General features: G+C 41.6%; 1 protein-coding gene across 15 annotated transcripts in view; it reads left to right on the forward strand.

Annotated features, from left to right (window-relative positions):
• Positions 1–14,225, forward strand: part of LOC125453562 (dedicator of cytokinesis protein 9) — a 316,948-nt gene extending 302,723 nt beyond the window's left edge. For 14 of the 15 annotated variants that reach the window (XM_059646469.1, XM_048533319.2, XM_059646475.1 and 11 more), the window contains 4 exons: positions 3,637–3,827; positions 5,647–5,747; positions 7,420–7,558; positions 13,414–14,225. In XM_059646469.1, coding sequence (XP_059502452.1) covers positions 3,637–3,827; positions 5,647–5,747; positions 7,420–7,558; positions 13,414–13,542 — 560 coding nt within the window. In that variant the 3' untranslated portion in view covers positions 13,543–14,225. Of the gene's footprint in view, positions 1–3,636; positions 3,828–5,646; positions 5,748–7,419; positions 7,559–13,413 lie in introns of those variants that run through there. The other variant, XR_009445818.1, reaches the window with a different exon arrangement.
• Positions 14,226–14,940: the final 715 nt, after the last annotated feature.

The following is a 14,940-nucleotide window of genomic DNA, read 5'->3' on the forward strand; positions in this document are numbered from 1 at the left end:
ACACAGACAGTCATCCAAGGCTGGAATCGAACCCGGGTCCCTGGCGCTGTGAGGCTGCAGTGCTAACCACTGAGCTACCGTGCCGCCCATTAAGTTTACAAAAGGGAAATCATACTCGTCAAATCTACTGGAATTCTTTAAGGATGTAACTAGTAGGGTTGATTAGGGGAAGCCAGTGAATGTGGTTTATTTCGACTTCCAGAGGTTTTTGACAAAGTCCCACTTAAGAGATTAATGTTTAAAACTTAAAAAGCATGGGATTGGGAGTAGTGTATTGAGATGGAGCGAAAACTGGTTCAGGAAGAAGAAGCAAAAACAAAGTTGCTGGAAAAGCTCAGCAGGTCTGGCAGCATCTGTGAAGGAGAAAACAGAGTTAACGTTTCGGGTTGGGTGACCCTTCCTGAGAACCCATGATAACCTTTTGATTTTTATTTAGCAGAGAAGAAACACAGATTAGGAATAAATGGGTGATTTTCTGAATGTCTGCCAATGACTATTGGAGTACTGCATGGTATTAGGATGCAAAGCATTCACAATATATGTTAATGACTCAGATGAGGGGAGTAAATGTATTATCTCAAACATTTGCATATATCACAAAGCTGGGTGGAGGGGTGGACTGTGAGAAGGATGCAGAGATGTTACAGGGTGATTTGTACAGACTGAGTGTGTGGGTAAGTGCATGGCAGATGCAATGTAATGTGGATAAATGTGAGGTTATCCACTTTGGTCGCTAAAATAGGAAGGCAGATTATTATCCGAATGGCTATAAACTGAGAGAAGGGAGTATCCAGCAAAACCTGGGTGATCTCATGCACCAGTCGCTGAAAATAAGCGTGCAAGTGGAGCAGACAGTAAAGAAGGCAAACTGTATATTGGCCTTCGAGCAGGGGAACAAGGATACCTCGCTGTAATTATACAGGGCGTTGGTTAGGCCACGCCTGGAATATTGTGTGCAATTTTGATCTCCTTATCTGAGGAAAGATGTTCGTGCTATAGAGGGAGCACAACAAGTTGATTCCTGGAATGACAGGACTGACATATGAAAAGAGATTGAATTGGGTAGGATTGTATTCTCTAGAGTTTAGAAGAATGAGGAGAACTGCATAGAAACCTATAAAATTCTAACAGGACTAGATAAGGAAGGATATTCCTGATGCTGGTGAGGCCTGAACCAGGAGTTATAGTTTAAGGATAAGAGATAAACCTTGTAGGACTGAGATGAGGAGAAATTTCTTCCCCCAAAGGGTGGGGAACTTGTGGAATTCACCAACATAGAAAGTGGTTGAGGCCAAAACGTGGTATTTTCAAGAAGGTAGGTAGGTATAGCTGTTGTGGCTAAAGAGATCAAGGGCTATAGTGGGAGGATGGGATTAGAGTATTGAGCTCAATCAGCCATGGCCACATTGAATGACAGAGTAGGCTTGAGGAGTCTAACAACTTACTCCTGCTCCTGACTTCTGTATTTCTGTGCATCTGTCAGCACACATTCTGTGAGTAGATTTGATCCCCAGGTTTGATGCTAACAGTAGAGTGGGGCCATGACGTTGCAAATGGTGATTGAATACAACTCAATGCCTCATTGGCTCACAACACCTCATGAAGGCCCGGTCTCATGTTCTAGATCTACCTGAAAGCCATCTCGTTCAGTATGGTGGTAGTGCTACACAGCTTGGTGGAAGGCATCCTCAATGTGAACCTGGGAATTCGCCTCCAGAAGAACTGCGTGGTAGTCATTCCTAGCAACATTGTTGGGGCAAATGCATCTGTAACAGGTAGATTAGTGAGGACAAGGTAATGTAGATGTTCCCTCTTGTAGGTTACTTGACCGCTAGCCACTGGCCCATTGGAGCAGCAGTGTCCTTTAGGACTCGAACACCTTGTTCAGTAGTTACTTACTGAGTAATTCTTAGTGATTGACAGTGTACCTTCTGTCCCTTTGCCACAGTCAGTGTTTCTTCGAAGTGGTGATCAGCACGAAAAGGGCTGATTCATCAGCCGTGGGGACGGGGGTAGTAGCCAGCAGGAGCTTTACTTGCTCCATGTTTGACCTGATGCCATGAGACTTCATGGGATCCACAGTCAATGTTGCAGATTCCCAAAGCAGACCCAGTGCCAACTACACACCACTGTGCTGCTACCTCAAGTATGGTAATCATTATAGACCGATAAAATCCCCACACTCTGGAAGCAGGCCATTTGGTCCATCAAGTCTGCACTGATCCTGTAAAGAGCATCCCACTCAGACCCACTGCTTTCCCTATCCTGATAACCTCACATATACCAAGGCTAACCCCTCTAGCAAACTAGCCTGCACATCCTTGGACACTACAGGCAATCTAGCGTGGCCAGTCCACTGAATCTGCACAGTTTCGAACAGTGGGAGGAAACCGGAGCACCGTAGGAAATCCATGCAGACATGCAGAGAACATGTAAACTCCACACAGATGTTCACCCGTGGGTAGAGTCGAACCTGCATCCTTGGCGCCGTGAGGCAGCAGTGCTAACCACTAAGCCACTGTGTCAGAGTATGATATGATACCAATTGAATGACTGCCAGGCTGTTGCTGGAATGGTCAGTGGAGCATCTCTCCCAATTTTGGCTCAAGCCCTCAGGTGTTATAGTGGGGACTTTACTGGATTGACCTGACTGTGTGCCTGTGTTATTTCTGGGGCTTTGGCGATACTTGGAGATCCACCTGGTTTCTTCCCTTTTATCTGACTTTGTATCAGTTAAACACAACAGAGTGGCTTGCTTGCCCATTTCAAGGGACAAATCAACCACTTTACTGTTGTTCTCGAGTCACATTTGGGCCAGACCAGTTAAAGAGGATGATTTCATTCCCTGTAGGACATTAGTTATCCACATGGGCTTTCATGATAATCAGCAATGATAATTATTAGACTAATGGTAATTCCAGACTCGTATTGTTTGACCTCCAGTTTCACCATTCACTGATGAAGCTCAAACCAGTGCATTAGCCTGGGTTTCTGGATTTCTCGCCCAGTGACAATATCGTTATTCCACTGCCCACCCTTTATGTGGCTCACTATTAAATTTTGCTTTGCAAAGCCCCTTGAGATATTTAATTATGTTGGAAGTTCTCATATGTAGGTTGTTGTTGTATTTTGTATTGCCTGTTAATTTAGGATAGCTGAAGAAGCATTTCTAGTAACATTCTTATACTAGTCCGTCTGTGTACTTTACCATCAGGAGAATAAGTACCAACACAGCCTGAAATTACAGCACATACCCTGATCATTCACAATAAATGTACATGTCTGTATTCTTTTTCCAGTTCTGTCACAGTTATGACCATTCACTGGTTGATCTGTGACTGAACTGCCTCTCTAAAACCTTTGCCTCTCTACCTGCCCCATGTCCTCAGAGGCTCTTAAAACCCAACTCTTTCAGCAAGTGCTCAGCCACCTCTCCTAATATCTCTTCTCATTGTGGAATGCTAGATGAATGAATGGTGTCTATGTCGAAGGCAGCCTGCAGAAAATAATGAACTGCATTTGTGTGTCCACATCCTACGTCCACAAGTTAGAGTGAATATGTTCCTTATAAGTGATTTTGCATTGTCAGTGTTCATTAGAATGTTTCTGATGGAAATTATGTTCTTTCTTTATTAGCTACTCACTACTTTCCCTATGTGAAGAAGCGCATCCCTGTCATGTACCAGCAACATATGGATATGAATCCCATTGAGGTGGCGATCGATGAAATGGGTAATAAAGTGACAGAGCTGCAAATGTTATGCTCCTCCTCCGATGTAGATATGATCAAGTTACAACTGAAACTCCAAGGCAGTGTTATCGTGCAGGTGACTCTTCTTTCTTGTGTATAAATGCAGAATGGAATTAAAGTTTCCACTTTGGGTGCAATTGGCTCAAAATTCGCTTCAATTTCACTGGTTAGTTACTGAAGCACTAATTGGTTTCATTCAAGGTCCACTTGTCAGTTTCTTTGTTAGTTAAATGTCTCGTGGTAATTTTAAAAAAAACTTGCCTGTGTGCCTGGGAAAATGATTGCAGTTGGAAGAGCCGTCCAAAAGTATTGCACTTGGTGGAATCTCACAATTTAGACAAAGGAACTCATGGCAATTTGTGGGTGGTGTCTGATAAGACAAGCTGAACCAGTGGAAAACATGGGCATGAGCGATTTAGTTCAAACCCTCCTCTGTTTATAATTCCCCCATTCTTTTGGCTATTTTAGCTTACAATGCAATCAGGGCGATTTCCGCCCAAAATAATTAATCATAGCAAGTGGGAACCAGAGAGCCTCTCTGATGAAGGATCTAGGCCCAAAACATCAGCTTTTGTGCTCCTGAGATGCTGCTTGGCCTGCTGTGTTCATAAGCTTCACACTTTGTTAAATTAGGAACAGGGCAGGCCATTCCACCCCTCGAGCATGTTCCACTATTCAGTAAGATCATGGCTGATCTGTTTGTGGCTACAACTCCGCACTCTGATCTATCTCTCTCTCTCTCTCTCTCTCTCCCCCCCCCCCCCCCCAGTGATCTTAGATTCCTGACAAACAAAAAAGTCAGATCTACCTGTGCCTTAAAAATATTCAATGACTCTCCCATTCTCTGGGGAAAAGAGTTTCACAGACGCATACCTCTTCGAGAGCGAGAATTTTTCTTCACCTCCATTTTGTTTTCACCCCTTATTTTTTAACTCTGCCCCCTCTGATCTGTCAAGTTCCTTAGTTTTTTGAGTAACTGCCTGTGTATTGTGACAACTAAGTATCTGTCTGATAGCATATATACAATGGATGACACAATGCTTGTTAATATGTATTTAATGTAGCTGTCTCTATAATGCAGGTGGTGATACGCTTGCCTCTTGAGTCGTAATGTTTGTGGCTCAAGGAAACTGCTGCCAATGTGGATGGTGGGCACTGAAGTAGCAGGGCATTTGGAAGGATACTCAATGGGCAGTGAAACTTGGGTTTTGGGTGGGGGATTTAGAGACTGCTGGAATGGGACTGTATTGATAGGAGTGCCAGGATGGATTCAAGTGGGCCAAACGGCCTCTACCTGTATTGTAATGACTCTACTTCTCCAAGTTCCACTCCAGGACTTGAGCACAAAGCTCCAATGACATTTCCAGTCTGGTGCGTCTTTTAAATGAGATGCCAAGCCAAGACCTGATCTGCCCCCTTAAGAGCATGTAAAAAAATTCCCACGATCACTACGTTGAAGAGAAGGGTAAGTTCTCCATGTTGTCCTGTCAATATCTGTTCCTCAGTCAATATCATGAAAGCACATTACCTAGTTATTATCGCATTGCTGTGCGAGCTTATAGTGTGCAGCTTGACTGCTGAGTTTCCTGCTTTATGACAGAGGCTACATTTCCAAAGAGGCTACTGCTGTTCTTGAAAGGTACTATATAAATGCAAGTCTGTTTTTATTTGGGAAGATGTAGGCTAGATGAAGGTGTAAATATTTAGTGTAGTAGAGAGGAATGTATATATATTAGGGATGTATATATTGATACATCAACAGATCATTATGTATTAGTGGTAAGGAGCTCTGTCACCATCTGTGAAGTGATTCAGATGAGAAATAACACAGGCTTTGCTCCAGTTGTTGCTGTCGCACAATAATGAACGTAGTGTTTCCTTTCTTACTCCTATAGGTCAATGCTGGTCCACTCGCGTATGCCCGGGCATTTCTAGAAGAGGCCAATGTGAAAAAGTATCCCGACAACAAAGTGAAACAACTGAAGGAAGTGTTCAGGTAGGCCCAGCATTTCTGAGTTGTTACTACAGAAAGAGACAGTTGGATCCCAGTCACTCCTCGGATTGAAGGAAACAAGAATTAGGAGCCAAAATGGACTTTATGACACCTCCATCCTGTAATACAGTCACAACAAACCTTGACTTCAGCTGCACTTCACAGCCCCCTTCCATGAGAGGCCAAGAATTTGTCTATTTCAGGCTGAAATAAACTCCATGACAGAGCATTCACATCACACTCTGGGCTTGAGGATCACAACTACTTAATTGAAGAAATATCTCATCTCCAACCTGAACGATTGTCCCCTTATTCTGAAACTCTGCCTATTTTCTGGATTATGCAAACATCGAGCTAGCTTTTACAGCGCTGTCATCAGCTGTGTTTAGAGAACCCTCACGCTCACCCTCATTAGTCCTCTGGGTGGGCACAGCTGCCCGCTCGCCATGTTTAAAACAATGGCTGAATGTCAGTGATGCTTTTTAACAATTTTACTGACCTGAATAGTACGCGGCTGTGCCAGTCTAGAGCTGATGTGGACTATTAGGAAAGAGCCAGTCATCTGGTTTTAAATGCTAAGAGTAAAGGTGGAAAGGAAAGAGGGGACAGCTTATTCAGGATCATTAGAGGCACCCAATCTTCACCTTCCTTCAGCACCGAGTAGCTGACAGAAGCCCCCATTTCCTTCCTCTATCACCCTCCCCAGCTTTATGATTCTTTCCCATCCTAAAACCCCGGATGCATTTTCCAAGGAATGCCGTGATGTTCCTTGCTTCACTTGCTGAGGTGCCATCAATGCCTGCAACTGAGCTGTGGCACAGCTGGGAGTAATGGAGCTGCTGCCCAATCAGATTGGACCCACATTAAGAGTGAAGGTCCCACCTACAGCGTGTTATGGATTACAGGGTCTGCTTGCAAGGAGCAAGTCAGCTTCCAGCCCTTCCTGTCAAGCCCTTCGTAATCTTGTATGCGTTGATGAGATCACCCAGCGTTCTTCCAAACTGCAGGGAGCATAAGGCCAATTCATCGTCATCATAGGGTAACCTTCTAATCTCAGGAATCAACCTAGTGAACTCTCATTACACTGCCTTCACTGCAGTCATATCTTAGATATGCAAGCGAGAAGTGTAGTTGGTTGGCTTGCCGAGCTGGTTTGTTGCTGCACAGGCATTTCATCACTGTGCTGGGTAACATCATCAGTGCAGCCTCTGATGAAGTGCTGTTGTGTTTTCCTGCCTGTTATTTAAACTCTGGGGTCCATTGGAGTTGATTACCTCACTTCTGGTTTTTCTTTGCATTGGTGTGTATGTAGGGCCTAATTCTACATGTTTGTCAGTGGCCTTCTTGGTGGAGAACCAGGCCTCTAGCATTGAAATAACAGGCAGGAAAACACATCAGCACTTCTGATGATGTTACCCAGCATGGTAAGGAAATGTCTGTAAACTAACAAACCAGTTCAGCGAGCAAACCAACTACAGCATCCACAACCCAAGCTACAAAACTATTCAAGAGCCTTAAGCTCGAAATATGCCCAGTACCCTTCGTGGAGTCTCACCAAAGCCCACTTACCAGTTGCACAACCCTGCACTTCATTCCCTTTGTAATAAGGGCTCTTGTCATTTTACCTTAATATCAGATCATTTGCGCTTTGACGGGTTGCTTTCTGTATTCACAGGCAATTTGTTGAGGCTTGTGGGCAAGCCTTGATTGTAAATGAGCGTTTGATCAAGGAAGATCAGGTCGAGTATCAAGAGGAAATGAAGGCAAACTATAGAGAAATGGTTCGGGAGCTCTCCAACATCATGCATGAACAGGTGAGACTGACACAGAGTAAAATTTATTTCATCCCAGAAGATTTTTTTTTTGCATTGCGCATTTACTTATTTCCTCAAGGCAATTCTGCTTTGAAATCTAAATCAGAACAATCAAATGTTAAGCACTTGATTGTAAGAGGGTAAGAGGTGGGTAACATACTGGGCTCTGTTATAAATTAGAGTATACAACTCTGCCAGGATCAAGGCTGCTTCATTGCTGAGTCATTCAGCTTCTGCCTACAAATGGAATCTTTGCCTCATCTTGTAAATCCCCCAGCACTGAAGAAGGTCACCGTCGTGTCTGTGCTAGCGTTTTGTAAGAACTGTCCAGTTGGTAGCAAACTAACAATTTCCTTTTTTAAGCAGAACCCTGCAAATTTCTCCTTTTTATTAAGAAAAGTGTTTCATGATATTGGGGGAAGTTATCAGTGACAATTGACATATCTGTCCTTTTTTGAACCTCATTTTCTCATAAAGTCTCTCTGTCTCCTAAAAGCCAGATTTTAAGTTATCCAAGTAAATTTAGGCAATGTCCACGATGTAGGACCAGTATCTCTGTATCCAGAACCCTGATACTAGGTTCCATCTTGGTCTCACTTATGCAGTTTAATTTTCTATCGCATTTATGTGCTTCAACCAAACCTTCTTATTTCATTAGAGGATCACATTAACGGGATTTTTCATGTGTCCTTTGCTTTTGAGCACAAGGCATCAGTGTGGATAATGGGGTAATCTGAGACCCATAATAAATGTGGGTTAGCATGCTTTGCAGATTAGGTGCCATCTCACAAATTGTTTCATCATTTTTTTGTGTGGAAGGGAGTTGATGACTCTGTAATTTTAACATCAGGGTAAGTATCATATCATTTGTACAAATGATGACTGCAAACTGAACTGCTTTCTTGGAGAAAAAAGATGAAATATTTCACTTGCCTCTTGCAAAATATTTGCTTATTCCTTCTGCTTATGTACAGCAAAAGTTACTGAAAGTTAAAGGCACAGAAAAAGAGGAAACAAAAGCAACCCATATATTCTGCTTTTAATGATCAGTGATCCTGTTCCTAAGGGTCATTCAGACATGCATCACTCAGTGCTGTAGAGCCAGAAAAACAAAGGCAATCTGACTCTCCCTTTCCACATTTATAAATACTCTGGGCTGCCAGTTTCTGCTGAGAACATCCTAGTGCCATTAATTCCACATTATGTACTTTGTGCAGATAGTTAGGTTTGTTTTTCAGTTTGTACATTATATGAGGATCATTGAAGCTGGATAGTTCATTTTTTTTAAGTGTTAAGGCATGTGAAATTCAACAATGTATTTGCACAGTAATGCCTGAAGTGGAATTGTACTACGCCTAACAGAGTAACATGCATAACAATTACAAGAATTAACAAGATTGATTCTTAAAATAAATGAAGTGTATAAACATCAGTATAAAACATGGTTAAGGTGACTACATTCTACTCGAGTACAATGGTGCCAGGCACTGCTTTTTTTTAAAAAGGTAGCCTTCAGTGTTTTAGACTTCTGTGTTTGTTTCCGGTATCACAAGAGTTTATTGCCTAACATGACACTTACATGTTTCAGGGGTTCCCTTCAGTTAAAGAACAAAGTACCTTAGGGAAGGAATTGCAGATTTTAAGGCCCAGGTAGTTGAAAGCAATTATGGAGTGATTAAAATGGGATCAGAGTTTTAGATGAGCTTGTGTTCAGAGGGTGGAAGCTGGAAGACAAGCCTGGAGAGCATTTGGAAAAGTCTGAAGATGTTGAATAGTGGTCAACAGGGTGATACATTCCAGGTTCTCTATCACAAAATCCTAGGAAATTTCCTCTGGTTGAGTCGCTATTATGATATACTGATATACACTATAATCATATACTGAGCACTAGCATTTAATTTCATTTTCCTTCGCAAGTTTGGACAATTTCCTTTAAATGTGGGCCCACTAATTCATGTTTTTTGCTTGCTCCCTAATGTGGTAGTGATTTGAAGGGGAAGACCTGTGAGTGACCTGTGCAGGGCTTGTGGGTTGCTGCCTGACCATACAGCTTGGAATGAAGATTGCCACACCTCATTCCCTTGCCAGTATACCTACGCTGTTTTTGCTCGGAATACCAGCAACAGAAATTCGGCGCATGTCTTGTGACTTCACCACACTCTCACCACCTTTACACCTGTAGAACTGACCTCTTGGTATCTTCCAGTTGGCATGTTGGAACTTATATTGGTTGAGAGTACTACAGTAGCAAGAGTGGGGCAAGTTTGGTGGCTGTTTGTGTTTCATGTCTGAACAAAAGTTTAATGTAAACTGCTTTATCCCCAGTATATGAAGAAAGAGACAGGCCTAAGATTTTGACCAATGTTGGATCCTTCAGTCCAACTCGCCCACGGGCAATTTAGCACAGCCAATCCACTGAACCTGCACATCTTTGGCTGTCGGAGGAAACTAGAGTACCTGACCAAACCCACGCAGACACAGGGAGAATGTGCAAACCCCGCACAGACAGTCATGCAGGGATGGAATTGAGCCCAGGTCCCAGGCACTGGAAGGCAGCAGTGCTAAACACTGTGCCATCGTGCCACCCCTTCTGGAAGTGTCAGTAAGGGAACAGGCAGCAGTCAGTGCATCTCATGACCGTTATTGTCCGATTCTGGTTTCTGAACATTGCAGTTTCAGGGGAGGAAGAAAATGGTTCTCTGCATTTCCCTGTTTACTTTCTGATTGGAATCCTGACGAAATTCTGAGTAACTGGTGTGTGGGATTCAGCCACTTATGTCTAAAAACAATATCTTTTGCAAGAATGAGAGGTAGTCAAACAAAGCAAACCAAATCAAATTCTTGATAATCTCCTGGTTTGTTGGAAAACCTTCAAGTGATTTTCTTGGACCTTAACATTACTGTTCTTTGAAATAACTTTTGCTCTGGCCATTTAAAGCAAAGATTACCATATTTCATTTTTCCAGCTGATTACTTGTAAGTGAAAAGAAGTTCTGAGAATATTCAGACAGGTCTGGGGGCATCTGTGTTAAGAGAAACACAATTATATGTCGCAGATCAATGACGTACAGACTATGTTTCATAGCAGCCTTGTAGATACAAGATGAATCCTGAAAGGGAAAATCAGTGAATTGGAAGGGCATTTCAAAGGAAAATGGTAAGGATGATATAACTTTGGGAAGGTCGTGTTCCTTAGCAGATAGCGACCTTGCCTCTGAGTCAGAAACCCTGGGTCCAAGTCTCACTCCAGGAATTGAAGGCTCAGGACAGTGTGTTCATAATGTGTGCAAATGCTTGATGTTCCACATTTAAATCCTGCCACTACCACTATGGCTGGCAGTTCAAGTAGGAGAATCTGGAAGTCTGTCATGCTTGATGTGGAGTCATTGAATCATTGAATCCCTGCACTGTGGAAGCAGGCCATTCAGCCCATCCAAACCTCTAAAGAGCATCCCACCCAGACCCATCCCCTACCCTATCCTTGCATTTCCCATCCTTGACATGATTGACAATTTCGCATGGCTAACCCACGTAACCTTCACATCTTTGGACTGTGGGAGGAAACCAGAGCATCCAGTGGGAACCCATGTAGACATGACGAGCATGTGCAAACTCCACACAGACAGCCTTATAGTAAAGGCTAATGTGCAGTTTGCTTTCCCTGTTGGCTGCTGTATGTGCATTTTAACTTAACTATGATTCATGTACAAAGATCCTTCTGCATTGTAAAGTTTATATAAAACACGTCAAGAATCCATGCAATAAACTCAGCAGTTCACAGTCTGCAGTAGTAACTTAGGTAAGAGGGTGGATCAGTTGTAATGTATCCAAGGTTACTGATGATATTAAGGTAAGCAAAGATTTAAGCTGAAAGGACGATGCAAAGATGTTGGGGAAGAGATAATTAAGTAGTAAGTTAGCAGTAAAAATAAAGTGCTGGAGAAACCTCACGGGTCTGGGCAGCCTCTGTGGAGGGAGAAACAGCGTTAACCTTTTGAGCCCAATGCAAGACTTCTTCAGAACCGAATTCTGATTGGACTCATTGTTAACTTTTTTCACAGATGCTGCACGACCCATTGATTTTGTCCTGTATTTTGTTTTTATTTCAGATCTCCAGCATCTTCTGCAGTACTTTGCTTTTAAATGAATAGGCAAGGTGACTGATAGTCAAAATATGGAGAAATGTGCAATTTCTGAAGGGACAGGCGCGAAACATTTGTTTAATATCTCTAAATTTTCTCATTCCCCAATTTACTTTTTCATGTCTCAGCCTGTCTCAGGGGCGACATTTAATTTTGCTAATCCTTTTTATATAATTAAGCAGACTGTCATAATCTGATTTTTTTTAACGTTTCTTGTTTACTGTCACATTGTGCTCTATTTTCCCTTGTCAGTTCCTTGGTCATTCATCAGTCAGTCTGTATAGATGATCATAACAACTCACTTGTGTTATTCTTTTAAGTATAAGTAAGCAAATTGCCAGTTTCAACTTTGTCTTTGTCAATAGACTTATAGTCTGCACCTTCCCATATGCAGTGAAGGTAGATTGCTAGGAACATTCATAGAAATTTCTTACTAACTAATAATGGCCAAAACCCAGAGCAAATGGCCTGACTGCCAATTATAACTGGGGATTATAATTTGATGGGGATATCTAGAATGGTGAATATGTAACACTTAACACATGATGAGAACGTAATTATTTTTTCACATAATCCTTGTCAAAAAGTGTACTGCCATCAGACTGTAACAATTACATGGAATCACCACAATGTGGAAACAGGCCCTTCGGCCCAACAAGTCCACACTGGCTCTCAGAGCATCCCACCAAGACCCATCCCCCCCATAACTTTCCTAATCTATACATCCCTGAACACTCTGGTCAATTTAGTATGGCCAGTCCACCTGACCTGGACATCTTTGGACTGGGGGAGGAAACCAGAGCACCCAGACACAGGGAGAATGTGCACACTCCACACAGTCACCCAGACTGGGATTGAACCCAGGTGCCTGGTACTGTGAGGCAGCAGTGCTAACCACTGTGCCATCCTTTTGTGCGCATTTCTGAATTGTTTCCTTGTTTCTCCAGATAAAATTTTGATTTGGTCAAAAGATGTTTTATTCTAATTCATATTTAGTGATTTTTCTCTTATAATGAATGCCAAGGGAAGAGCATTTTGTATTGTAGCATTTTGAATTAATAGTTCTCCAAGTATTCAAGAAGCAGTTTAAGCAGGCAAAGTGAAGACTCAAATGAAACATAGCAGGTTGAATTAAGTGGAAATTTGTTAATTCTGATTTCAGCATTGTTAACACTCTTGCAGCCATTTGTTGCAATTTCTATTAAAAATCTGGAAAGGGTAAACTTAGCCCAACTTTTGTTTGCTTCCCAAGTTTAAAAGAAAGGACATGATAAGGTGCATATAGCCCAAGTTGTCCTACCTGGACATTTTAATTCTATAAGCATGCAGGCATCTGAAACCTAATTTATATAATTGCCTATATCTCTAGGATGTAAGATTGCAGATCCTGTGAATTCTGTGCAAATGAAAACTAACCAGTGTATTTTCTCATTTTCTATTTCTCTGAATGCTGCCCTCACGTAATGTGAGCAGATCGGATGGTAATATTCCTGTTGTGAACTCTGGAAATGCATGACATCAATGTGTGTGTGTGTGCGATTGTGTGTGTGTGCGCGTGCATGCACAGCATACAATCTGTAAATTGAGTTGTACTTTTAAGGAAAAGTTGTGCAAATGAAAGAAACTGCTTGTTTCCTGAAGCCTTTGTGAAAATTCCCTGCCACCCTGTGTTCTTCTGATTTATTTTTCTCTGAATGTTTTATTTTCTTTAAGATTTTGCCAGAGGACGATGGAATGAAGATCAATCTTCTTCCGAACTCATATCACATCTTCAATGCAATCAGTGGAACGCCAACTGGGACAACTGTTCAGGGCATTTCCAATTCCTCTTCCATGGTTTAAAGATTCACCGGTGGAACGTTGCCATCAGCATACCAAGTCATTCCTGCATGTATTCACTCAGGACACTTTGGAGCCTCACGGAATGTGGGAACAGATCAGACTAAGTTGTGACAGTCACGATAGTGACGTCAGCTATGTCGTGGAGCCAAAGGAAATAATGTTTGCACATCTTAAGCTCTGCTTCGGGGAATGCCTTTGACTTTTAGCAGGTTCTCGGAGAAGCTTTGCTAGTCAGCATTTTATTGTACAGTTTTTAGAACTCAGTGGTGGAAATGGTTCCATTGCTTTGCTATAAGAATCTGTCTTTAAAAAGTATAGACTTTGTATGTTTAATATATTGGAAAAATGGGAAAATACTGTTAGCATCAATATTTTTGCTGTTGGTTTACATTTATCTAATGCCTGTAGATAATTATTAAAGATGGCAAATTGATGGATTGCATCAGGAAGGTATATTTCAGATAGGATATATGTCAAGTGCAACAAAGGAGCAAAGTTTGAAATTATAGTTTCCATTTAATAAAGAAAACAACAGTTGAGTGTTGTAGATTCTATGCTGGTTTACATGGGTTTATATAAAGGAATACAGAATTGAGCTGTTGCAATACCTTTGTCTTGTATTTCATGTGAAAGTACTATGCATGTAGCTTTGTCAACTTCCACTGGTGGACTTAGCTCTGGTAGTGACCCTAGTAATCTGTCACAGTGCATCAATGAGCCTGAATGTAAAATGCATTTGTGATCATTCAACTGTATAGTAATTATCTGTGCTCGGGCAGTCTGATCACCAAGTGCGTGTAGCTTGCTGTACACATTTGGATTTGTAATACAGTATTTTCATGATGTGCAATGTTGAATAATGTAAAAATTTCACCAGAGACCAGCTTTATAGCCTTGCCTTCAATAAAAAAAAGTAAAGCATTGGTAAGGGAATGCAGGATTATGGTAAATTACCCTCTCCTGCATCACGTGCAGTCTATTTTACAAATGTGCTTTATTTGTATTCTTGTACATAATTGAGTGCAATATTGGTCATAATGGAATACCCCAGATGTATACAGTCTTTATGTTCTGATTTATAGAATGTTACATAGCAATTGTCCTTTTTTTGCCAAATTTAACAGGATGTTGTCAGCAGTCATTTATAATTTTTTTGGAGGGGGGGGGCGTAACATAAATCATTCTCCCATCAGATTTGCCTTGAAAAGCTTAATTAAATTTTATATTTTGGGGGGAAAGTGTGGTTTTTAATATTATTTAAACTGGAACTGTTGTCCTGCTGTATGTAAATTTAAATTTTGTTCTCTTGTACAGCTGTAATAAGTTCAGCTTATTTGTTTCTTTGCAATTTCATTTTGTATATGTGTAACCTCAGGCCTATCTGATAAAAGCAGATTT

The sequence above is a fragment of the Stegostoma tigrinum genome, chromosome 6 (genome assembly GCF_030684315.1).
Source record: "Stegostoma tigrinum isolate sSteTig4 chromosome 6, sSteTig4.hap1, whole genome shotgun sequence".
Taxonomy (NCBI): domain Eukaryota; kingdom Metazoa; phylum Chordata; class Chondrichthyes; order Orectolobiformes; family Stegostomatidae; genus Stegostoma; species Stegostoma tigrinum.